We start from the raw sequence: 26954 nt of genomic DNA, 5'->3' as shown, positions 1-26954 counted from the left end.
TTTTCTTCCGCTTATCCGGGGTCGGGTCGCGGGGGCAGCAGCTTCAGAAGGGAGGCCCAGACTTCCCTCTCCCCAGCCACTTCTTCCAGCTCCTCCGGGGGAATCTCAAGGCGTTCCCAGGCCAGCCGAGAGACATAGTCCCTCTAGCATGTCCTGGGTCTTCCCTGAGGCCTCCTCCCGGTGGGACGTGCCTGGAACACCTCACCAGGGAGGCGTCCAGGAGGCATCCTGACCAGATGCCCGAGCCACCTCAACTGGCTCCTCTCGACGTGGAGGAGCAGCGGCTCTACTCTGAGTCCCTCCCGGATGACCGAGCTTCTCACCCTATCTCTAAGGGAGAGCCCAGCCACCCTGCGGAGGAAACCCATTTCGGCCGCTTGTACCCGTGATCTCGTTCTTTCGGTCATGACCCAAAGCTCATGACCATAGATGAGGGTGGGAACGTAGATCGACCGGTAAATCGAGAGCTTCGCTTTTTGGCTCAGCTCTCTCTTCACCACGACGGACCGGTACAGCGCCCGCTTCACAGTAGACGCTGCCCCAATCCGCCTGTCGATCTCCCGCTCCCTTCTTCCCTCATTCGTGAACAAGATCCCCAGATACTTAAACTCCTCCACTTGAGGCAGGACGACCCCCCTGACCCGGAGAAGGCACTCTACCCTTTTCCGGCTCAAGACCATGGCCTCGGATTTGGAGGCACTGAGCCTCATCCCGGCCGCTTCACACTCGGCTGCGAACCGCTCCAGTGAGAGCTGCAGATCATGTTCCGATGAAGCCAACAGGACCACATCATCCGCAAAAAGCAGAGATGCGATCCTAAGGCCACCAAAACGGATCCCCTCAACACCTTGGCTGCGCCTAGAAATTCTGTCCATAAAAGTAATGAACAGAATCGGTGACAAAGGGCAGCCTTGGCGGAGTCCAACTCTCACCGGAAACGAGCCCGACTTACTGCCGGCAATGCGGACCAGACTCTGACACCGGTCATACAGGGACCTGACAGCCCGTATCAAAGGGCCCGGTACCCCATACTCCCGGAGTACCCCCCACAGGGCCCCCCGAGGGACACGGTCGAACGCCTTCTCCAAGTCCACAAAACACATGTAGACTGGTTGGGCGAACTCCCATGCACCCTCCAGGACCCCGCTGAGGGTGTAGAGCTGGTCCAGTGTTCCACGACCAGGACGGAAACCACACTGCTCTTCCTGAATCCGAGGTTCGACTATCCGACGGACCCTCCTCTCCAGGACCCCTGAATAGACCTTACCAGGGAGGCTTAAGAGTGTGATCCCCCTGTAATTGGAGCACACCCTCCGATCCCCCTTTTTAAACAGGGGGACCACCACCCCAGTCTGCCAGTCCAGGGGAACTGCCCCCGATGTCCATGCGATATTGCAGAGTCGCGTTAGCCAACACAACCCTGCAACATCCAGAGCCTTAAGGAACTCCGGGCGGATCTCATCCACCCCCGGGGCCCTGCCACCGAGGAGCTTTTTGACCACCTCGGCGACCTCGTCCCCAGAGATTGGAGAGCCCAGCCCAGAGTCCCCATGCTCAGCTTCCTCAACAGAAGGCATGTTGGTGGGATTGAGGAGGTCTTCGAAGTATTCCGCCCACCGGCCCACAACGTCCCGAGTTGAGGTCAGCAGCGCACCATCCCCACTATAAACAGTGTTGGTGCTGCACTGCTTCCCCCTCCTGAGACGCCGGATGGTGGACCAGAATCGCCTCGAAGCCGTACGGAAGTCTGTCTCCATGGCCTCTCCAAACTCCTCCCACGCCCGAGTTTTTGCCTCAGCGACAACCCGAGCCGCATGCCGTTTCGCCCGCCGGTACCCATCAGCTGCTTCTGGAGTCCCACAGGCCAAAAAGGCCCGGTAGGACTCCTTCTTCAGCTTGACAGCATCCCTCACCGAAGGTGTCCACCAACGGGTTCGAGGGTTGCCGCCGCGACAGGCACCAACAACCTTGCGGCCGCAGCTCCGATAGGCCGCCTCGGCAATGGAGGTACGGAACATGGTCCACTCAGACTCAATGTCCCCCACCTCCCCCGGAACGTGTTCGAAGTTCTGCCAGAGATGAGAGTTGAAGCTCCGTCTCACAGGGGACTCCGCCAGACGTTCCCAGCAGACCCTCACTATACGTTTGGGCCTGCCAGGTCTGACCGGCTTCCTCCCCCACCACCGGAGCCAACTCGTCACCAGGTAGTGGTCAGTGGACAGCTCCGCACCTCTCTTCACCCGAGTGTCCAAGACATACGGCCGCAAATCCGATGAGACGATGACAAAGTCAATCATCGAACTGCGGCCTAGGGCGTCCTGGTGCCAAGTGCACATATGGACGCCCTTATGCCTGAACATGGTGTTCGTGATGGACAATCCGTGACGAGCACAGAAGTCCAACAACAGAACACCGCTTGGGTTCAGATCGGGGGGGCCGTTCCTCCCAACCACGCCTCTCCAGGTCTCACTGTCATTGCCCACGTGAGCGTTGAAGTCTCCCAGCAGAACAAGGGAGTCCCCAGGAGGGGCACTCTCCAGTACCCCCTCTAAGGACTCCAAGAAGGGTGGGTAATCTGAACTGCCGTTCGGCCCGTAAGCACAAACAACAGTCAGAACCCGTCCCCCCACCCGTAGGCGGAGGGAGGCTACCCTCTCGTTCAACGGGGTGAACCCCAACGTACAGGCGCCCAAATGGGGGGCAACAAGTATGCCCACTCCAGCCCGGCGCCTCTCACCGTGGGCAACTCCAGAGTGGAAGTACGTCCAGCCCCTCTCAAGGAGACTGGTTCCAGAACCAGAACCATGCGTCGAGGTGAGGCCGACTATTTCTAGCCGGAACCTATCAGCCTCGCACACTAGCTCCGGCTCCTTCCCCACCAGAGAGGTGACGTTCCACGTCCCAAGAGCCAGCTTCTGCAGCCGAGGATCAGACCGCCAGGGTCCCCTCCCTTGGCTGCCGCCCATAGCACAATGCACCCGACCCCTTTGGCCCCTCGGACAGGTGGTGAGCCCATCGGAAGGGGGACCCACGTCTCCTCTTCGGGCTGAGCCCGGCCGGGCTCCATGGGTAAAAGCCCGGCCACCAGGCGCTCGCCATCGTGCCCCACCTCCAGGCCTGGCTCCAGAGTGGGGCCCCGGTGACCCGCGTCCGGGCGAGGGAAAACGCAGTCCAAAGTTATTACTCATCATAGGGGTCTTAGATGCCTTGAATTGTAACACAATAACTAATTGAAAGTGCTATTTCATGCTTTTACATGAGACTCAATATCATCTATTAAATTTTAAAGTCATATAATATTTCAATTATTTTAATATTAAATAATAGAATGTTCTCTTCAATAGCTTCCAGGTCATGTGACCTATTGATTCAAAATCACTTCCAAATAATTATACTAGTCTCTATAGATGAGGCACAAACTTTTGTTTTCCATTTTTAGCCATTTTCCATTTTTTAGGAATTTTTTGGTCAAAATTGAGGGTTTTTCTTCAATAGCTTCCAGGTCATGTGACCTGTTGACTCAAAATCACTTTCAAATAATTATACTAGTCTCTATAGATGAGGCACAAACTTTTGTTTTCCATTTTTAGCCATTTTCCATTTTTTAGGAATTTTTTTACTCAAAATTGAGGGTTTTTCTTCAATAGCTTCCAGGTCATGTGACCTATTGATTCAAAATCACTTCCAAATAATTATACTAGTCTCTATAGATGAGGCACAAACTTTAGTTTTCCATTTTTAGCCATTTTCCATTTTTTTAGGATTTTTTTGGTTAAAACTGAGGGTTTTTTTTCAATAGCTTCCAGGTCATGTGACCTGTTGACTTAAATTCACTTTCAAATAATTATACTAGTCTCTATAGATGAGGCACAAACTTTTGTTTTCCATTTTTAGCCATTTTCCATTTTTTTTAGGAATTTTTTATTCAAAATTGAGGGTTTTTCTTCAATAGCTTCCAGGTCATGTGACCTATTGACTCAAAATCACTTCCAAATAATTATACTAGTCTCTATAGATGAGGCACAAACTTTTGTTTTCCATTTTTAGCCATTTTCCATTTTTTTAGGATTTTTTTGGTTAAAACTGAGGGGTTTTTTTCAATAGCTTCCAGGTCATGTGACCTGTTGACTTAAAATCACTTTCAAATAATTATACTAGTCTCTATAGATGAGGCACAAACTTTTGTTTTCCATTTTTAGCCATTTTCCATTTTTTAGGAATTTTTTTACTCAAAATTGAGGGTTTTTCTTCAATAGCTTCCAGGTCATGTGACCTATTGATTCAAAATCACTTCCAAATAATTATACTAGTCTCTATAGATGAGGCACAAACTTTAGTTTTCCATTTTTAGCCATTTTCCATTTTTTTAGGATTTTTTTGGTTAAAACTGAGGGTTTTTTTTCAATACCTTCCAGGTCATGTGACCTGTTGATTCAAAATCACTTCCAAATAATTATACTAGTCTCTATAGATGAGGCACAAACTTTTGTTTTCCATTTTTAGCCATTTTCCATTTTTTTAGGAATTTTTTATTCAAAATTGAGGGTTTTTCTTCAATAGCTTCCAGGTCATGTGACCTGTTGATTCAAAATCACTTCCAAATAATTATACTAGTCTCTATAGATGAGGCACAAACTTTTGTTTTCCATTTTTAGCCATTTTCCATTTTTTTAGGAATTTTTTATTCAAAATTGAGGGTTTTTCTTCAATAGCTTCCAGGTCATGTGACCTGTTGATTCAAAATCACTTCCAAATAATTATACTAGTCTCTATAGATGAGGCACAAACTTTTGTTTTCCATTTTTAGTCATTTTCCATTTTTTTTAGGATTTTTTTGGTTAAAACTGAGGGTTTTTCTTCAATAGCTTCCAGGTCATGTGACCTATTGATTCAAAATCACTTCCAAATAATTATACTAGTCTCTATAGATGAGGCACAAACTTTTGTTTTCCATTTTTAGCCATTTTCCATTTTTTAGGAATTTTTTACTCAAAATTGAGGGTTTTTCTTCAATAGCTTCCAGGTCATGTGACCTGTTGATTCAAAATCTGTGTGAAATTGTTCTATCAGTCTGTATAGATGAGGCACAGTCATTTGTTTTCTATTTTAATACTTTATTTTTTAGCAATTTTACTTGTCAAATTTTAGTATGTTTTTGTTTAGCTTCCAAGACATTTGTCCTATTGATTCAAAACCACTTTGAAATTGCTTTATAAATCAATAGAGATGAGGCACCCTCCTTATTTCCCCATTTTAGATATTTTAAATTTTTTTTCCATAATTTAAATTAAAAAATATGATTGGTGTTTAATAGCTTACATTTCATGTGACCCACTGACAAGGAACAAAAAGGGTTAAATGGAATAGGTATGAGTGTGCACCACCTAGTCTAGTAGAATAATTTTACATTTATTTTGAATAAATTGGTCACATGACCCATAAGCTATTAAGAAAATTCAATCAATCAATCATCTTCCCCTTGTCCGCAGTCGGGTTTAGGGGTCAGCAGAGGCCCAGACTTCCCTCCCCCCAGCTCCTCCAGGGGAATCCCAAGGCGTTCCCAGGCCAGCTGAGAGACATAGTCCATCCAGCGTGTCCTGGGTCTTCCTGTGGGCCTCCTCCTGGTAGGACGTGCCCAAAAGACCTCACTAGGGAGGCGCCAAGGAGGCATTCTAATCTGATGCCTGACCCACCTCAGCTGGCTCCTCTCAAAGTGAAAAATCAGCGGCTCTACTCTGAGTCCCTCCTGGATGACTGAGCTTCTCATCCTGTCACTAAGGGAGAGCCCAGACAACGTATGGAAAAACATAATTTTGGCCGCTTGTGTTTGTAATTTTGTTCTTTCAGTCAAGACCCTTAAACCAATGCCATAGATAAAGGTAGGGACGTAGATCGACTGGCAAACAGAGACCTTCCTTTTTGATCCAGCTGCCTGTTCACCACGACAGACTGGTCCAGCTCCCACTTCACTGCAGACGCTACGCCAATCCGTCTATTGATCTCCTGTTCCATTTTCTCCTCATTCTTAATGTTATGGATTCTGCATTTTCCTCCATCTCTTTTAGCCTCTTTCATCTGCCTCACATGCTGAAGCATACATAACCATGTTTATATGTGACTGCTGGCAGTCATATGTAAACAGACTGAAACTGATTAGAGTACAGTTCATGGAGGGTTCAGATTGCAGAGATGAATAAAAAGCTAAACTTGCTACAATCTTTGCCTCACTTGGCTTCTTGTCACTTGGCCCCAGAGCTGGACGATGAATGTAACCTAAGAAGCATGATGTTCCATTTGGATATGTATGGATTGTGAAATTTGATCATCTTTTGGCATTAAAGCTTGTTTTTATATATAACCAAATCTCATTATTTCTCAATTTACAATGAGTGGTTCTGGTCGGGTCCTGAAACTGGTTAATGAACATGGGTGGTGAACAGAGACAGAAATGAATGAACTCCAACAATGAGCAAGATGCTAAGATGCTTAAACTCCTCCACCTGGGTCAGGAAAATCTTACCTGACTTTTCGAGCTCAAGACCATGGCTTTGGATCTGGAGGTACTGATCCTCCTCCTGGCCGCTTCACACTCGGCTGCTACTACTACTACTGCTCCAGTGAAGCTGTAGATCACGACATGATGAAGCCAGAAGGGCCACATCATCTGCCAAAAGCAGAGGCGTGATCCCAAGGCCACCAAAATGGATCCCTTCAAAACGCTGGTTGTGCAGAACGTGGTCTCGGACAGAAACCCCCCAAATAAAAAAAATCTAATCAAATTTTATTTACATATCACATTTCAACAAGGCATTTCAAAGAGCTTTACACCATAAAATTACAAAAATAAAAAGTCATAGAAACAGCCAACAACTGAAACATTACATTTTCTCGCTGCATATCAGATTGTTAATTAATGTTCCATTAATTAACGCACGGCTCCCATCTCGAGTCATGCGATGAGATGAGACTATTTCTAGTTAGAACCTCTCAACCTCACACACCAGCTCAGGCTCCCACCAGAGAAGTGACATTCAATGCCCTGTGATAAAACGTCCATCACATCAATTTTGAGTCAAGAAATTCCTAAAAAATGAAAAATGGCTAAAAATGGAAAACAAAAGTTTGTGCCTCATCTATAGAGACTAGTATAATTATTTGAAAGTGAATTTGAGTCAACAGGTCACATGACCTGGAAGCTATTGAAGAAAAACCCTCAATTTTGACCAAAAAATTCCTAAAAAATGGAAAATGGCTAAAAATGGAAAACAAAAGTTTGTGCCTCATCTATAGAGACTAGTATAATTATTTGAAAGTGATTTTGAGTCAATAGGTCACATGACCTGGAAGCTATTGAAGAAAAACCCTCAATTTTGACCAAAAAATTCCTAAAAAATGGAAAATGGCTAAAAATGGAAAACAAAAGTTTGTGCCTCATCTATAGAGACTAGTATAATTATTTGGAAGTGAATTTGAGTCAACAGGTCACATGACCTGGAAGCTATTGAAGAAAAACCCTCAATTTTGAGTCAAGAAATTCCTAAAAAATGAAAAATGGCTAAAAATGGAAAACAAAAGTTTGTGCCTCATCTATAGAGACTAGTATAATTATTTGGAAGTGAATTTAAGTCAACAGGTCACATGACCTGGAAGCTATTGAAGAAAAACCCTCAATTTTGAGTCAAGAAATTCCTAAAAAATGAAAAATGGCTAAAAATGGAAAACAAAAGTTTGTGCCTCATCTATAGAGACTAGTATAATTATTTGGAAGTGAATTTAAGTCAACAGGTCACATGACCTGGAAGCTATTGAAGAAAAACCCTCAATTTTGACCAAAAAATTCCTAAAAAATGGAAAATGGCTAAAAATGGAAAACAAAAGTTTGTGCCTCATCTATAGAGACTAGTATAATTATTTGGAAGTGAATTTGAGTCAACAGGTCACATGACCTGGAAGCTATTGAAGAAAAACCCTCAATTTTGAGTCAAGAAATTCCTAAAAAATGAAAAATGGCTAAAAATGGAAAACAAAAGTTTGTGCCTCATCTATAGAGACTAGTATAATTATTTGGAAGTGAATTTAAGTCAACAGGTCACATGACCTGGAAGCTATTGAAGAAAAACCCTCAATTTTGAGTCAAGAAATTCCTAAAAAATGAAAAATGGCTAAAAATGGAAAACAAAAGTTTGTGCCTCATCTATAGAGACTAGTATAATTATTTGGAAGTGAATTTAAGTCAACAGGTCACATGACCTGGAAGCTATTGAAGAAAAACCCTCAATTTTGAGTCAAGAAATTCCTAAAAAATGAAAAATGGCTAAAAATGGAAAACAAAAGTTTGTGCCTCATCTATAGAGACTAGTATAATTATTTGAAAGTGAATTTGAGTCAACAGGTCACATGACCTGGAAGCTATTGAAGAAAAACCCTCAATTTTGACCAAAAAATTCCTAAAAAATGGAAAATGGCTAAAAATGGAAAACAAAAGTTTGTGCCTCATCTATAGAGACTAGTATAATTATTTGAAAGTGATTTTAAGTCAACAGGTCACATGACCTGGAAGCTATTGAAGAAAAACCCTCAATTTTGAGTCAAGAAATTCCTAAAAAATGAAAAATGGCTAAAAATGGAAAACAAAAGTTTGTGCCTCATCTATAGAGACTAGTATAATTATTTGAAAGTGATTTTGAGTCAATAGGTCACATGACCTGGAAGCTATTGAAGAAAAACCCTCAGTTTTAACCAAAAAAATCCTAAAAAAATGGAAAATGGCTAAAAATGGAAAACAAAAGTTTGTGCCTCATCTATAGAGACTAGTATAATTATTTGAAAGTGATTTTGAGTCAACAGGTCACATGACCTGGAAGGTATTGAAGAAAAACCCTCAATTTTGACCAAAAAATTCCTAAAAAATGGAAAATGGCTAAAAATGGAAAACAAAAGTTTGTGCCTCATCTATAGAGACTAGTATAATTATTTGAAAGTGATTTTTAGTCAACAGGTCACATGACCTGGAAGCTATTGAAGAAAAACCCTCAGTTTTAACCAAATAAATCCTAAAAAAATGGAAAATGGCTAAAAATGGAAAACAAAAGTTTGTGCCTCATCTATAGAGACTAGTATAATTATTTGAAAGTGATTTTTAGTCAACAGGTCACATGACCTGGAAGCTATTGAAGAAAAACCCTCAATTTTGACCAAAAAATTCCTAAAAAATGGAAAATGGCTAAAAATGGAAAACAAAAGTTTGTGCCTCATCTATAGAGACTAGTATAATTATTTGGAAGTGATTTTGAATCAATAGGTCACATGACCTGGAAGCTATTGAAGAGAACATTCTATTATTTAATATTAAAATAATTGAAATATTATATGACTTTAAAATTTAATAGATGATATTGAGTCTCATGTAAAAGCATGAAATAGCACTTTCAATTAGTTATTGTGTTACAATTCAAGGCATCTATTAACATTCTTTGACAGGAAGGTTTGGTTCGGTAATTTGTTGACAGTCCCTAAGTGAACCTTCGGGCGCTGCGGCCGGGAGCGGTGGAGAACCGCCGGCCGACATTAGCGTTCATAAATCGGATCAACCTTTAGCTAAACGCCGCTACTCCCCGGAGCTCGAATATCGAATATCCAACTTGAAACTAACTTCACTGCGGTTGCTCTCAGCCTCCTGACGGCGTTCAGTTTGTCTCCTAATGCCGAGATCGACTCAAAACCGTCCGCGATCGTCGTGTTGCACCGCTGCTCTAGCAAAGCACGAACAATTCAGAAACAATATGAAATGAGAAAAAAGCTATTTATTAACTGATTAAGTCGTGTTTTAGATTGTTATTGAAAAACTAATCAGTCACGGCTGATTAGTGGGCGCAGTCGCGGCTGCACAGTGAACCCATTGATTCTTTACAGCAGACAGCTGCTCCCCTCTCTTGCAGGTACCCCCTCTAAATCTTTTAGGGGTCCGCAGTACCCTGCCGTACCCCCTTACTTTCACACCTGCATATATCATTAGTTCACCTGATATATGTGATAAGGTTATCATAGTTTACTAAACTAACAAAATTACAAAATGTGTGTTTGTGTGTGTGCTTGCGTGCGTGCGCATGCATGTGTGTGTGCATGGTTGTTTGTCCTGTTTGTCTCTGTGTTGCACTGGTGTCCCAGATGACCCCGCCTCTCACTCGTTGACCACTGGAGACCAGCACCAGCACCCTTCATGACCACATTAGGGATTAGCACTAGAAAATAAATGTATGTATGTATGTATGTATGTATGTATGTATGTATGTATGTATGTATGTATGTATGTATGTATGTATGTATGTATGTATGTATGTATGTATGTATGTATGGATGGATGGATGGATGGATGGATGGATGGATGGATGCTGTTACAACATAACAGGGAATTAGATGTGGAATTACAAATATTTTTTGTAATTTTGAATAATAATATTATTCATAGTATTCAGCTACGAATAATAATAAATTCTGAGCTTTTTAAGACTTTTCCAACAATATATTAACAGAAGACAAAAAATGCAAGACGCAGATGAATTTGATGAAAATAAATTCCACCAAAGCACCATTACCAACAACTCTGATTGGTTAATCACTCTGTCGCGACGGCTGTTTAACACTCCAGTCCCAGACATTTGAAATCACTCTGAACAATAAACTCAAATCAACAGATTCAAAAAGGTCTGAGTGCAGCGTGATTGAAGTGGCACAGGGCAACTGAAGGGCACCAGGAGCGAAACCACTATGCAAATCCCCCTTCCACTTTTGTTTGACAAGCAACAACACTGCTTTGTGTATATGCAAAACCTTGGCAAGACGCTGAGCACACAGCCCTGCTGTCGGAACGAAGCCGCGCTCGGGTGCTGACACCCACTGGGTGACCCCCCCCTGCCAGCAGTGATGCTTCAGGGCCAGACTTCACACTTCACCCAGGCAGACACGCTCCAACGTTACGTGAAGCAGACAATCACATCGCCGAGGTCACGCAAGGTCGGACTGTGGGATCGCCCTCTGCTCCTCTGAAGCTTGGCAGCGTGTCAGGAGTGGACTCATTTGATTTCTGGAGCCTCCACCCTCCCCACTGAGGTGAAAACTACTTGATTAGCACTTTGAATTTACTCAGCAGCTGGTCTGTTTGGCCCCCACCAAAGAGCTGCTGATAAAACACAGTGGATCCCATTATCCATTACTCAGTTAGGCCTCACGCTGTTCTCTTCCTCTCAGCCGGCTGCTACCGCATGTGAGGAGAGCATTGGAATCCCTCTGGAGATAGAATGAAGAATTTCCCTGCATTTCAAAATGCACTGCTAGACTCTTTGAAAACACCCCACAAGTTAAGTTTAGGCATTACACAGCAATTCAAAAAAGGTGCCATATTACAAATTCAAAACTATTCCTATTAAAGAACTCTGCTTGCTAAACCAACAACACGGTGGTCACTGGTGCACAGCTTTTCTGTAGCGATGAAAAAGATAAAAAAATATTGCTTTGTTGTTCCCTGGCTGCGTTGGCATTTCAGCCTCCTATTGATTTTGTAATATATCTTGTGTTACATTTCACTAAATCATTTTGAAATGTACCTTGGGTATATGAATTTAAAACACCTGCACAGTATCTCTAACTTACCTTCAAATCCTGGTTTGGAAACTTATATCAAAATAACTCAGCAAAGTAATTCATATCTCTGTCATCGCAATATTGGAATTTTAAGATCTAGAATGATTGTATAAAACACAAAACAGTTTACTGAGAAGGTAATGTGGTAATATTAAAGGGACTCTTCCTTCTAAGAGAACTTGTAAAAACAGGAAAGTAACTGGCTTAATTTATTAGACCACCTATAAACTTCTGATTTTTAAGATATTAATAAATACATCTCTCACATGTTCTCTCATTATTATGGTATTTAGTAGGCAGAACTTATTTTCTAACTTACCTAAAACAAGCCTTAACTCTGATTTAACTTCAGACAGAAAAAAGGTGCATGCATCTTTTTATTCAGTGTATGTAAACTTCTGGTTTCAATTATAGCATCATACCAGCTGGTAAAGAGCCCATTCATAACTTTGCTACATTAACTTCTCTATTGGCAAAACCCTCACCTTATGTAGTTAATTTTACAAACTTTGTATTTCTATCCCTTTGTTTTCTCTGCCCGTCCAAAGCAGTAAAAAGCTGCAGCTACAGTGTGGTCAGGAAACTCATGCATGTAAGGAGAAAACATAAAACTACACACAGAAAAGTCCTAGTGGAGATCAGAACAGGACTGTTGTATTGATTGCACATCAGTAACCTTTGATTAACATTGCTTCTCTTTTGTGAGTGCAACAGAAAATGAACTGGTCCAGACTGAGAGGGAACACTGCATTGCTCTCTCATTGTGGTCATAGAACTCCAGGTCAGCACTTTTCTTCTTTGCAGTGATACAGGTGAATGTGTGACAGTTTGTCCAATTAGTCTACAAGTGTGACATTTGACGGCGTTCTGTGTAGTGTGTGTAGAAAGTGATAGTGATGTATTAGTAACACTGTTCCCTTCATACCAGTTATATGATCCATGAACAGCTACCAGACATTCATTCCAACTTTGGCTCCACCATTACTGACATTTTCAACTCGTTCTGTTTTATAGTTTTTATTGACAGTATTTCCAGGCAGTACTGAGAAACTAAGGTATTTGGGTCAGGATGGCATGTTTACATTTTCAGAATAAAGTAAATATGAAATCCTTGTCAGGATTTGACCTGCAGCTTACACTGGAATGGTTTCAAACAAAGAAATTCAGGGTCTTCAGGTAGTGGAGAAAACAATAAATAGTATAAACTATTAGTATTTGATACCCCTCAATAAAATACAGTGCAAATAATCACATTCAGAAGTCACCTAATTCCTAGAGATTGGGACTGAATTTCAAAGTTTTGTTGTTAGAGGAAACCATGAACAAACAACACTGCGAAGACCAGCAAATGTATTATGTTTGAACATCTCTCTGCACTGTTCAACACAACATCCTAACATACGAAAAGTATGTTAGGCTAAACTCATCAAATGGACATGCACAGCAATAAGGCTCTCACTATCCATGGATGGCTGAGATTTTATTGTTGAGTAAACTGATTTCCTACATTTTGTCCTCAAGATGGTTCCAACTAATAACCTTATCACCTCGGTGTGGCATACTAAGTAGTTTGATGTGAACACTGTTCCTGCAAACAAGCTTACTGTGCAACACTGAGTACATGGTCATAAAGATTGGCCTATGCACAGGCATGTCTGGTGGACATCTGCTTTGAGTACTCATTGATTCTACCTTGAATACACACAGACCTCCATGGGGAAGTAGACCTGAGTATGAGAGAGCCTTTAATCTGAAAATAAATCAAGAGGCCCTTGGTACATACAAGGACATACTGTATATATTCTTTGAGCAAGGGGGATGAGCAGTGAGTGTTTGAACCACAGACGGTTGAGATTTCATAGGTGAAAGTACCGATTTCCTACATTTCTCATGGCAAATTTCTTTCATTCTCACAGTACTAATGGAAACATGCAAGTTTGTTTAGTTAATTGGTCATCTAGCACCGTTTCTTCTCTACTGCACAACTGTTATTGGTGCAAAGTGGCAGTCTGGTTGATTGTACCGACTCGCCCTCATCAGGTCTGTGTCACATACAAAACAGCTGGATGTGAACACAGTTCCCATACTGAGTGCATGATCGTAAAAATGTACCTATGCATAGACGTCTGTCAGTTACCCACTTTGAACCCACTTTGACTACACACCAACTTCCACACAATGGATGCCCAAGTATGGATGCCTTAAGCCTGGAGGAGCTGCACAGATCTACAGCTCAGGTATGTCACTCTTTTCACTAGACAAGTATCAGCTGTGCACCACACCAATCTAACTTTTATGGAAGAGTTGGAAAGTGTTGAAACAAAGGCATAAGAAGTCATAAGCCATGTAGCAGCAAAAAACTAACATTGAACCTAAACTTATCATTCCCTCAGTAAAACATGGAGGCAGCAACATTTTCCTGTAGAGGATGCATTTCTTTATAGGAGACAGGAGAAACTGATGGTGTCTGATAGCAAGATGGACACTTCCTGGTGGAAATTCTGTTAGAAGCAGCAAAAGACTTAAAACTGCAGCTTTACCTTCAAGATGGACCATCAGCCAAACTCTACAGAACAGTTTCAATCAAAGCATCTTGAAGAGTTAGACCAACCCAGTCCAGATTTATATCCAACTGAGAATCTGTGGAGTTACCTGAGAACTGATGTTAAAGAGTTGTATCTGTAATCATGGAGAAAAGTTGTTCTACAAGGTAACTTGAGGGGTTGAACAGAATGGATAGAAATGCTTTCCTTCCACTTTGCAACCCTAAGCAGCTTCATGTTCATCTGTTAGGCCATCTTCATTTTGTTCAAACACAGATCCACACAATTTGTTGTTGCCTGGCTGAGATTCTTGAAGAGTACTTCAAGAATCTCGACCTTACTAATGGTAATGACCACATATGAGGGGAAATCTCCAGCAGTTCTGGCAGAGAGACAGAAGCGACCAAACCGCGTGAAACGTTGTTTTACCTGCTGCTCCCCTCCAGGGGTTCGCTGCCCTTCCGCCATGAGATCACGCCCCAAGGAGACATCTTGGGCTTGCACTCGATGAGGATGTCTCCTCCCACTTTCACCAGCATCTGACTCTTCAGTTGATTGTGAGAAAAATCTGGGGCAACAGCTGATAGAAGAGAATTGCAACAATCATCTGTTAAACCATCTCTTTGAAGACTTTCTTTTGTCTAATTTATCTCTGACCACTTATCTCCTGTTAAACACGTCACACTGCGGGCTGTTTTTTTTTTTTTTTCAAAATGAGCTCATTAAGAAGCAGAATTTCCCACCATGGGTAATTCAAAGAGATGAGATTGCATAATTAGCAATCAGACATCTGATGTGGAGTTTGATGTTGGTTTATTAGTATTATTCTCTGTCAGACAGCATGTGATTCTCCCCCTTTGTTTTAAGTCTGATTTGTAGCTACGCTACCATCTCAAACCACTCAGTAGTTGTTTCCTTTGACCAGAGAGTTTTGCATGAACATCATCTGGATGTTGAAGTCTGAAGGAGGAACAGAGACTGAGATTGAAGACTGAAAATCTTGACAAGGCAGATGGGTCAAGACTTCTCAGCAGAACAAATCTGATGATCACCGTCAGTCAGACACATTCATCTTATAATTAATGCTTTTCAATTAGTGGTCAAAAGGCGTACAGGGAGGGAGACAAATCAAACTGCATTATAGACGAGGGAAAGTTTGATGAAGATGTCTAGAATATTTTTTTTTTCATTGCAGCAGGACGGCCATACACTAGCTGTGCTTCATTAACCACAAAATTGCACAAATTGAAATTACAAAGATAAATTTGCTCAGACTCACGTTTTTCAATAAAAGGTTTTGAGTTTGAATGAGATGGTTTTTTTGGTCATATCAAAATAGTTATAGTTTGCAAAACTGCAATGGAAAAACTTTTGTCGAATCACATGAGTCATGATCAACAACCAAATGTTACTACTGGTGAAAATGCTGAAGGAGATGACAGGAAGTGGTGGGAGGATGATGGTTTGTTCTGTTTTTTCTGGACAATGTGCAGCTGGCTCCACCTGAACTCTCACAGCATCACACAGTTCATAAAAATTATGTTATTGAAACATGTTGAATCCATAAAATTGTCAACTACAATTTCCCCAAAATGCCACAAATAGGCCCAAGTAGGCGGGGCTTGTCGTTCCAACTCCTCAATAAAATGCTGACATCTCCTCTGCTTGGCTGATGGATTATGAATACTAATGCCATGAATGAATTATGAATATAATATATCTCGTGTACTGTTTACATCCGTCGCTGAAATGATTTTTAATGACTTAACATGTGAACAAGCGTATTCACATATGATTTTAACCTAACTTATTCTTTCAATTGTGAAATTGTGTTTTTTTTATATTAGCAGCATATCAACGAAGATTTGCGAACATTTGAAATGGAAACGCAGCTACTTTCATTTGGTTGCTTGTTCTGTCTGCATAAAATAAATGTAATCGATAAATACATTTTATAGATTATTTTGTTTACTTTTTAAAAAAAAATATTACACATTATAACTATCACAGTTGTTCCCCGTATCATAGCTTGTTTCTCTCTAGGCCACAAAGACGCTGAGCCTCACCTATGACTCGGAGCTCTGCGTTGGAGTACACCTCGCCGTGCTTATTCCCAGCCACACACTGGTACATTCCGGTGTCGGACAGGGTTAGCCGACTGATTGACAGAATCCCATTGGCAACCTGTACGCGCTCCTGTGGACACAAAGACACACACCTTTAATATGCCTTTTTCCCCCAGTGCTCATCTACATAGAAACAGCCACGCGGCGGGCCTGTGAAATATGGTGCAGAAGTGACAGACGTGGCAATAAATCTAGGTTTTCATCACTAATGGAGGGAAAGGCTTGGGTGGATGGAAGCAGGCTAGCAGAAAATGACCCTAATCAATCTACATGTTTATGAGAGAGAAATAAAACCATGCCCTATTTATATCACCCCCCCCCCCCACACACACACACACACACACACACCCTGCTGCACCACAGGGCCTGTTTCCCCTTCAGCAGAAGGAGGGGATAAGAGGGGAAGGAATATCATAACATCGGAAAATTGCTTTGCAGATCCCGTAGGTATGCCCTTTACATACTAAGTGATGTGTACCTGGTAATGCTCTGAGCTTCTCTTCATCTGTTTGGACTATCAGATTCAGTCCCCTGCAGGGGAAATCAAGCTCATCGTTGAGGCATCAAATTAAAATGTGTTTAACGGCTGCGGAGCACGATGAACCAAAAACTGGGCTGGATCACTTGGTCAGCTGAGAATTTAATCTCCAACAAAGTCTTTCTGCTTATTGAGATAAATGCCTGTCAGTAAGAAACCGAGTTCCTGCAATACCAGATTATAACAGATTTAGTTGTTCCGTTGGTATAAACTTAGCATCTTGCTGATCCTACAAATTTGTGCTAAGATGCAGCGCACTGAATCATTGGCTCAGGTTAAGCTAATGGCTAAAATGAGCTCAATAGTTTCCATTTTGATGGTTAAAAATGTTTTGAACTGCAATTTTGTTTACAAATATTTAATGATTAATTTTGTGTAAAGTTGTGGCTTTGTGTGGTTTTCACCTCCTTTCTCCTTATTGTTTTTGGTTGTTAAAATATCTTCAAGTTCAAGTGCGAAGCTTATTTGTCTTTGAGATGGCAAACCTGCGTTATGATACCAATATTTGACTGTATCTGTTTTTTGGCTCAGTTCAGTAAAATGTTGGTCTTATCGCAAGTTCTTCTATCCCTCCTTAGTACAAGCAGTAAATGTTTTAGGGCCTGTCTTCCGTCTCTGCAGCTGTGTGAGGTTTCGGCTTTCCATGCCCTCCATCTCCCGTGTTTTCCTCCGACTCACCTTCAGTGTCATTAGAGCCCATTTGAACTCCAGACGCAAAGGGAAGGGAGGATTAAGGCGCTGTCACATGAAAACGGAGGCTGTCCTCACTGAGAGATCACAAACTAATCCTGCATTTGAGCAGGTTGTGCCGGAAATTTCCATAATGCTCAGCAGCTCTGGATGTGCAGGGGCAAGCATCCCTTCTGGCGAGCCAGGCAAATGGTGGCGGGTATCAGTCTGTGCAGGAGCGAAGCACTCCCATTTACAGCTGCTATTAATTAGCCATGACATTCCTCTAAAATCAGCAGTTTTTGGCTCTGGGACCTGGGGGGACCATCTGCACCCCTTCTGCAATGCAAAAGTGATTGGCCATGTCATGTGAACTGAACACTGAACTGATTTGGTTGATAAAAAAATGCACAATGTTAAATTATATATAGATATATAAATGAATTTCTAGTGTTGATATTTGAAAATATTGCATCTGATTGCTGCTGGACTGTTGTAGTGGTATGTACTCATTATTTATGTTTGTTACACACTGTTCTTGACCTTTATTGGAAGAGTCCACAATCCATGTTTGACCCATTTTTAGAGCATAAGAGTGAATATGTGGCAGATTTTTCTTTTTTTAGACACAAAACCACAAGAAAAAAGATGATATTTTTATCCCATAATGTAAAAGGCTTTCAGACACATAGTGCCATTTTATGGCACAATCCAGTAACTATCTTAACTGCAGTTATGAAAATGCTATATATATTAAATATGTCTTGAGAAAATTATTTAACACCTTGAAATTGGGCCTCTGTCTCTTTAAAAACTCCTACTCGTTCTGAAACTCCGCCTTTAGGAAGTTGTCACAACATGGCTCCTTTTTTAAGCAAGAGGGATTGAAGTCCCTTTCATAACACTTTTACCAGCATTGTTCTGAGAAGTAGCTCCTATAATGACCTCAGCAGTTCCACCAGGTGTTTGCTAATTGCTGCTGGTTAGTCTGAAGGAGCTGAGTGGGGAAGAGTTGTTCTGTGAGGTGGAAACTTGGAATCTGTAACTATGAGGAGGAGCTGCATCCTCAAAGCCAGCACTAAGTCCAACCAGGCATTTTTGAACAGCTGAATGGCTGTCATGGATATTAAAAGATTAATCAAACATGCACAAAAGAATCAAGGCAATACTCCAGGTATGTTTTGATAATATAATGTAATGTCCCTGCCCCTTTAATTTCTAAAACTTCTCTCTCTGTCTCTTTCTTAATAAGTGTAAAACTCAACATGTATTCTTTTTCAAATTGATAGGCAATACCCAAGAGTTTAAGAAAAAACTGAAATCTCTTCACTGCCTTTCTTAAATATGGAAATATAAAAGTAACAGAAAGCAACAACTGAATCAGTCAAAATGAATCTTAATCTCCGGAGTTTAATCTTCAAAACATAAGAAAAGGAAAATGCTACTACAGAGCTGCAAACTATTATTATTCACCAGAGCAGAACTGCAAGATAAATCTGCTTATTGTTTCCAAAGATCTTTGATTAATTTACCATATGCGCTCGACTGAAAAGCAAGCACAGCAGCAGACATGAACAAAGCTCCCAGGTGGCTTGCAGTGAGAGGAACAAAACCTTTAAACTGAGCCTACTTACTTTGATACAGCACCGATTAACAAGCAAGTCAGGGAATTTTAACCATCTCCCCTTAACTACAGCAGTTAACCTGCCTTTAATGGGATAACTCACTACCTAAAATCTGAAACTTTTACTTGAGATGTCTATAAGGGAAACCCCCAGTTCAAGTAGTCCACTACAGTAAGTCATCCATCCTCTATAGGAACTAAATCTTCTTTCTCGGTAGAGTTTTCTTTTAATTGCATAGCCGTCCTAATCCTGAGGCCATTGACAATAAATCAAGAGATTGAAGTCCTTCAGACGGAAACAGCCGGAAGAAAAGGAACATTCAGATAAAGCATTAGTTTTTCACCCGGTGGGTCATAAAAAGAACCACGATGGCAGATCCCCAGACTGGAAACTGAAGCATTCTCACTCAAAAGCTGAGAAAAAAGAAGAGGAATAAGAAATGAATTTGTCTGAAAATTGTTAATTGTTGGCGATGGTTAATGCAATAAAAGCATCCCCACAGACAGCTCATGCCATAATCTATGCTATACTATTGAATAATATTTAAAGTTATTGACTATAAATAAATTAACTTTGTAAATCTATTTACAAATAAAGTTTATATATTAATAAAGTTAATTTATTTCACCAATTTTATTCACAAAGTGAAAAAAATGAAATAGGTTAGGGAACACATATTCTAATTTTTAAATATGACTGTGTATTGAAAAGTCACACCAGGACTGAAGTATCTGCTCTGATTTACAGTATAGTTTGTTGATGTGTGGATGTTTAGTTTCGCTGTGAATACTGATCAAATTCTGTGTCATGAGGTCTCCGGAGCCGGGTGTATTACAGCCCTGAGCCTGCAGGAGAAACGCTCCAACTTCAGCATAATTAGGGAAAGTAATGGTTATGTATATGACTCCACTTGCATGGGATCGATGGTGGTATCATCAGTGTAGCAATGATGTAATCACTTAGTCACTCATTCAAAAAAGCAAAGATAAAAAACACTGATGATACCACGTGGATACATTAGTCGCTGTTATCGGAACATTGGTGCTCCATCACCTACCTGGACCCCAGGTCAATCACATTCTACAGCTGCCTCATACTTGTGATAAATTCCTCACATTATGCGGTAATACGCTGATTTCCATTTTCATATCAATTGCTTCCAGATACTGTGAACCCTGTGTATGCCAGGCTGTGTAAAAGGCAGCGCACACCAGCAGCATATGGTGTCCCAAGAAATTCAGCTTTGAAATGAAACTTGTGCTACTCCCCCCCTTAAAGCTGCATATTTGACATATTTGTTAAAACTATCACCATGTCATGACAGTATAAAATGAGACAGATCATATGTGAAAAGATCGATCTCAAGAAATGCTACGCTCCTGACCGAAAACAGCCAATCAGAGCCAGGAGGAGGGTCTTGGCACTGACAATCATTTTCATGTACTTGCTGCTAAATTAGTATTCACTGCAGACTATGCTGACTGAGAGAAGCTATATTGTAGAAGAGTGCAATGATGAGGGGCTAAGCGGCATGCACACGGGCATGATTTTCAACGCTAACACCCAACTCCTGGCTCTCAATGGTTGCTTCTAGTTAGCATTGGGAGAAGGAAGGAGCTACATTTTTTCACATTTTATCTTTCTCATACTATGCTGTCATCACATGGTGACAGTCTCAACAAATATGTCAAAATATTTTTATGAAAGTTACGTGCTGCAGCTTTAAGTGAAAGGCGCCCCGTGACAACGCAGTTACTGTCAGAAAATGACAGCCAGCGGTGAATTTAAAAAATACAAAGCGCACAAACCTTTTAGTATTTTCTAAAAGAGAACGAAGAGAAGGAAGAAAATGAAAAACATTTTGGGGAGTCCAAGACTGGGACTCTCCACATACATCTGCAAACAGGTCTGACTACTGAGATAGCGTCGATTGTGCGTGTGGACTGGGACAGGAATGCTCTATAGGTATCAATGTATTATAAGTACTTTTGACAGTTAGACTGTCTCTAAGGGAAAACAAGAATACATTTGACTTATTATTTCTTCTTTGTTTTAAAGATTGTACATATTGCCTCATTATCATCCCCTATAAAAGTGTAGTCAAAGTTCCAGAGATGAATTCTGTGGTTCAGCTGGGCTAAAAATCTGAAATCAGCAGCTGCGCAGACAAAAAGCATGTTTTGTCTGCACAGTCACAAGGCTTTCTTTGCCTCCCTAGGATGTCTTGTACCTTAACACAAATACAGCACATTCAGGACAACCATCAAAATGGCCGATCGTTCCCTCTTACAGGGCGGCTGCTTCTTCCCAGGCAGAAAACTATCAGCAGAAATACAGTTTAGTGAAGAAGCAACTCAAAAAAGACCTCAATCGATTCCCAGTAATAACTAACAACCAGTGCCCCCCCACCACTGCTCCTCACACTGCTGACCTTTCCCTCTTCCACTCATTAAGCAGCAGTGGTTAATGGTGGCATTTCAAACAATGCAGCACCCTTCGCTGATTAATCCATTCACCCATGCTTTCTGAATATATCCATTTATTATGTCTATATTAAGGAGGAATGTGCTTCACAAACGTCAGGGTTAGTCGATGTAACCTTTAATCACACTCCAAGCACTGCCTCATCCCCAGACAGGTGACTGGGTTAGCCATTTACTCCGAGCGCTACAGTTTGAATTTATTTATCCCATCATAAATTCCTAAGTACATCCACATAAAGATAAGAAAATAAATCTCATCAAATGTAATAGAATATTAAATCTTTTTAAGAAACTACCTTATAAGAAACAAGAGGGAAATTTTTTTTTTGCACCACTATAAAAAGATGTTGATAAAAGACATTGCTGTTGGCAAAACAGACTGTTGATTGTGCTCCCCTGACAGTAAACTAAATCTGTTTTTTATGTGAAAGAGGCTGCGCTGAGTGGAGCGCTGCCTCGGGTTATGTGGTGACAGACCCGGGTTTGTTCCTACCTCATGTACAACACTCAAGTACTGATCTGTGTCCTCCGGTGTGTTTGTCACCATCTTTGCATAAAGAAGCAAATTAACATATTGGCAGTTTATTTATCAAATGCAAGCTGTGACGCAGTGTCCAATCAGTCAGCTTAAAAGTACTCAGAAAAAAGGGAAAAAACATCAAATGTAATTATCTAATATAAATAATAAAGAAATCACACTTTTCCATATGCCAAGATGAGATGGAGAATTTCTTGTGGGGAAACTGAGGGGGCAGGAAGCACAAAGGAATGAATTAAGCCTTGAGTCTGAAAAAAAATCCTGCTTTTCACATCTGCGGTGGCACAGAATTAATAACTGAGGTTGGTAAGAAGAGATTTAGCAGATGATTAGTGTATCTTCTACATCACGGCGCCTTTAAACACTTGGCCTGTTTCTTTGTTCTACGCAGCACAAGGGGGCATGGTTAAAAACCTTTGAAATAAATGCTTTATTTGTGGATGACAATAATTAATACAGAGAAAGGTGTGCTTAGTATGAATGTTTGGTATTCTTCATTTCCTACTAAGATTGAGAGTGCAATTTGTAAAAAGGTGTTAGTGTGCCCCATGTTTAAGTTTTGGACTTTGTGAGCGTGGAGACATTTGGCAGACCTCACCTCTGTAGATTCCAGGTTTTCTCCGTTCTTCATCCATCTGTACGAGGGTTTCGGTTTCCCTGTGGCTTTGCACTCCCACACCAGCGAGTCATCGATGAACTTTTGGACGTCTTGGGGTTTCTCGATGAGATGAGGTGGAGCTGGAAACATGGAAAGGCAAAGTAAACAGGATTACTGATTTGAAAAAGTTGTTCAACAATTAACATACAAGTCATAAAAATAAATGGGAGTAAAAAGTCAAATTTGAACTATGTGACCAAGGCAACTCTCTTATAAAATTTAGTACAAGATCAGTTTATTCAGTTGAACCGTGGGCAGTTTTCAGAAATGGACAAATACCCCTGACATCCTGCTGTTTTTTTCTTGAATAAACCATCCATGCAACCATTCATGGTTGGTTGGACGGTTGCATCCATCATCCATCCATCATCCATCCAACTAATCAATCAATCAACCATCCATCTATCTAACCAATCAGGTTTGCTATGAACCAATCAGGTTCATCACAAAAAACCCATCAGGTAACCCACCCAACTAACCATCTATCCAGAAAGACAACTGAATGCCCAAATAACTAATCAGCCACCCACCAAACCAAGCAATCAACCAGACCACTATCAAACCAATAAACTGACTAACCAACCAGTCAACAGCACAAGCAGCCACAAAATCAAAAATGAATGAGTCAACCAACAAGGCTACTAACTCACCAACCATTAAACAAAGCAACCAAACATATAACTAACCAAGCAGCCAGCAAGTCAGCCAACCAACCGACCACCCATACAATAAATCAACAAATCAGCCAGCTAACCAAGAATTCATCAGCAACACATCCATCAACCGACTAACCAAAAAAAATAAAATAAAATAACTAAGTCAACCGACTAAATGAATAACGGTCACTACATAAATAAAAGAATTAAAACAATGGTTCAAAAACAATAAATTATCATAACATTTAGATAAGACTAAATTTATGATATTTGGAAACCATAATAAACAAGAAATGAACTATTGACAGTATTGACTTAGAATGAGTTCATGACATTTTATATAATAGACTCATTGTACCATATTTGACTTATTATGTGGAAGTTTTTCATCAATACATACAAAACAAATTTATTTAAAGCTGTTGCACATAATACGAAAAAACCCCCCCTAAAAAAACAATCAAAATATTACATAAAGTAAGATGATGGGAACATACAAATCCATTATTGAGTGTCTGGTGAATCCATAATAGAACAGTCACACCACATGTTGAGGCTACAGTCCTCGAAGTAGCTGTTCTGGGTTCAGTTCCCCGACCTATGCCATTTACTGCATGTTTTTTCCTTTCTCTATTCTACTTCCTGTTTAGCTACTGATAAATAAAGGCCACCAGTGTCAAAAGTTTTTTTTAAAGGTATACATGAGTGGACAAGTGAGGTTGAATGTACAAACTGAAACCAGAAAGAAAAGGAAACAAATTGTGAATACTTCCATAAGTGTTCGCAGCCTAAGAAAACAACGATTTTTACTATTTTTCTTTAAGTCTTTATTTATCACTTTAATGTTGTTGTTTTTTCTCCAGAATAGCTTTTATTTTCCAAGAGTGGCTACGTCTGAATGAAAGTGAAAAATACTGGTTCCATATACATTAGGGTGGCTCCTAGTACCATAAAATTACTCTGTTCAATAGAATCTGAGTAAATGATGATATAATTATACAGGAGGAGAATTGATTCTTCCTGTATCATGCAGGTAACCCAAGGCTAGTTAATGATTCAACTGAAACAAAGGTACTTAAAGCTAGATTTGTAAAGCTCTTGTGTTCTGTTTTCTACATTCTTCTTGATGTTCAGGTCAAGACTTTATCACCCTATATCACAGAAGGCTTTTGGCAGGATTAAATGAAAGTCCAAATGCACTTTTCCATTCCACAGACGTCACCTAATGTCACTCTCAAGGACTGACCTTTGTCAAGCCTTTTCACTAACAGCCTACACTAATTAGCTCCCACTATACAATATATTGCCTTTGGGTGAAGCAGAAAAACATAGAGAGAAATCCACTGGCTCTATACGTATATCTGTCAGTACAGCTTAACAGCTTCAACAAGGAAGTATAGACGGTGTGTGTATGTATGTGGCTTTGTATTTGATACACTGTAAGAACTTACAACACATACTAAATTGTGGGGACTGATTGTTCCTTATGAGGCCAAAGCCACATAAGAAGAAGTGTTGCGTTAAGTTGGGGGTTAGGTCTAAGACTAAGGTGTGAATTGAGTTAAGGTTAAGGCCCCTCTCCCATTTGGATAGTGAATTAACATTGAAATGCATGTCTTCCACACTGGAAAGGACCCAAGCTTTCTGTTTTTCGAATGAGATTAAATTGGCAAGCAGTCTATGTGGTCGGAATGGGAAAATTCTGTATGGGTAACTTGCAATACCTGAAAATTCCACCCGATGGCAACCGTGTCTTGTTTTTTCTTGATCGTTGTCTTTCATAGCCATCTTGTTGTAAAAATAGGATGAATGTGTAGAAATGAAAAAAAGTTAGCTTTTTAACTAGCCGATTAGCTTTGAGAAGCCGGGAGGCATTTTAGAGTCCTTAGGGGACAATCTGCATTTTCGTTAGATTTGGAAAAGTTTTAGGCTCCTATTCCTGGGTCAGCATGATTCGGTTCTTTGTTCTACCCATGGTTCTCCAGCACCAGGGGAGTTTTGATAAAGTCTACCCATATTTTGGGTTCTTGTTCCTGGGTGATGGCGGTCCCTTCAGACCATGCTTGGACAAGGAGATCTTTGGACAGTTTACCTAAGTCCTGGGCTCCTCTCCCTGCTGGGTTAGCATGGTTCATATACTAGTTATATACTAACCCTAATGGTTAGTATGGTACCATAACCCTAATGGTAATGGTAAGATTAGGGTTGGGCTGCAAAAATGAATGAAAAACAAAAGAAAATAAATGCAAAGTCCTTGTGAAGATAGACATACTATGTGTGTGTGTGTGTGTGTGTGGGGTGGGGGGGTGGGGTGTGTGTGTGCGTGCGTGTGTGTGTGTGTGCGTGTAGGTTTTTGTAAGGTTATAGCTACACAGACAAAAGGCCAGCAAACAGTCAAACATAAACAGGTTGGTCTGGTGTACTTGCAGTGTCATTAAGAAGTATTAGTAGGGATTAGAACAAACAGAATCCAGAAAAACTACCTTAGCAAGTACGTTTTAGACTCCTATTCTTCCAACTCGGAAAAGGGATAAGACCAGAGGATACTTACTTATACTGATCTACAAACACAGAATAGGAGTATCTAGTTTATATACTTTGGATCAATATTATTTGATTCTCTTTTTTTTCTTCTTTTGCTATTTCCTTTGGTTTGTTATTTTGTTTGTATTTCCTTTTAATTCACGTAAAGCACTTTGAATTGCCTTGTTGCTGAAAAGGTAAGGTAATAAAATTACCTTACCTTACCTTTATTCACTTTTTCACTATACTATATAAAGGAGTCAGGCACAGATTCAGCATCTAAATTCATTCTGGTTCAAGGAACTGTTAGTATTTGTGCTGCAGGTCTCTGAGAATCCTCTAGCAGATGGGGAGGCTCTACAAGGTTAGTTGAAGTGTTGACATTTGACTTGCATGGAGGCTACGCCTTAGCCATCAGTCCAAATAGTGAAACTGTTTCTTTTACAGGTAGGGGCCTATAGGGGATTCTTTTATTTATTCTGCTGCAGAGAAGAGGCTTTTGTTGTACGAGATCAACTTCAACCTTTACTGTAGCTTTTTGTGTGTGTCAATGATAAGAAAATACAGACAGCTTTTAAGGCTTCCTTTTATCAATCTCTGACAAGGATTGAGAACTAGATGTTTTGTAGGGTTCTCAATAACATCCATATCGCATATTACCACACCTCTGTATCAAGGAATGGCAGATGGGCCACCTCACTTCCTGCACCCTTCAGGACTGCTTTGCCATCATTGCTATTTCAACCTGTACTGTCAGGGTGCCTCTCTCCATCCCTCATCTGCTGTGCACATATCGACTCTCAGTCAACGCTCACCAAATGAAGGCAGGCAGCCCATCTCAGCCTGTAAGAGGCCAAGCCTGCATGCAATCAGGCCAGACGTCAAGAGGCTAAAGCAGAAGAAAGATGGGAATTTGCCTCATTAGGGAAATCACCGTGAGATTATGCGACAGGAA

At 40.9% G+C, this 26954-nt stretch overlaps 1 protein-coding gene across 3 annotated transcripts in view; it reads right to left on the bottom strand.

Annotated features, from left to right (window-relative positions):
• cntn4 (contactin 4) overlaps positions 1–26954 on the bottom strand; it is a 250708-nt gene that overhangs the window by 62033 nt on the left and 161721 nt on the right. For all 3 annotated transcript variants that reach the window (XM_081607459.1, XM_081607460.1, XM_008410160.3), the window contains 3 exons: positions 22761–22900; positions 16250–16379; positions 14613–14763 (listed from right to left, as the gene is read on the bottom strand). In XM_081607459.1, coding sequence (XP_081463585.1) covers positions 14613–14763; positions 16250–16379; positions 22761–22900 — 421 coding nt within the window. The remainder of the gene's footprint in view (positions 1–14612; positions 14764–16249; positions 16380–22760; positions 22901–26954) is intronic.

This window comes from Poecilia reticulata, chromosome 5, assembly GCF_904066995.2.
Source record: "Poecilia reticulata chromosome 5, P_reticulata-male-v2, whole genome shotgun sequence".
NCBI classification, from domain to species: Eukaryota; Metazoa; Chordata; class Actinopteri; order Cyprinodontiformes; family Poeciliidae; genus Poecilia; species Poecilia reticulata.
This window is presented reverse-complemented; position numbering and strand designations above follow the sequence as displayed.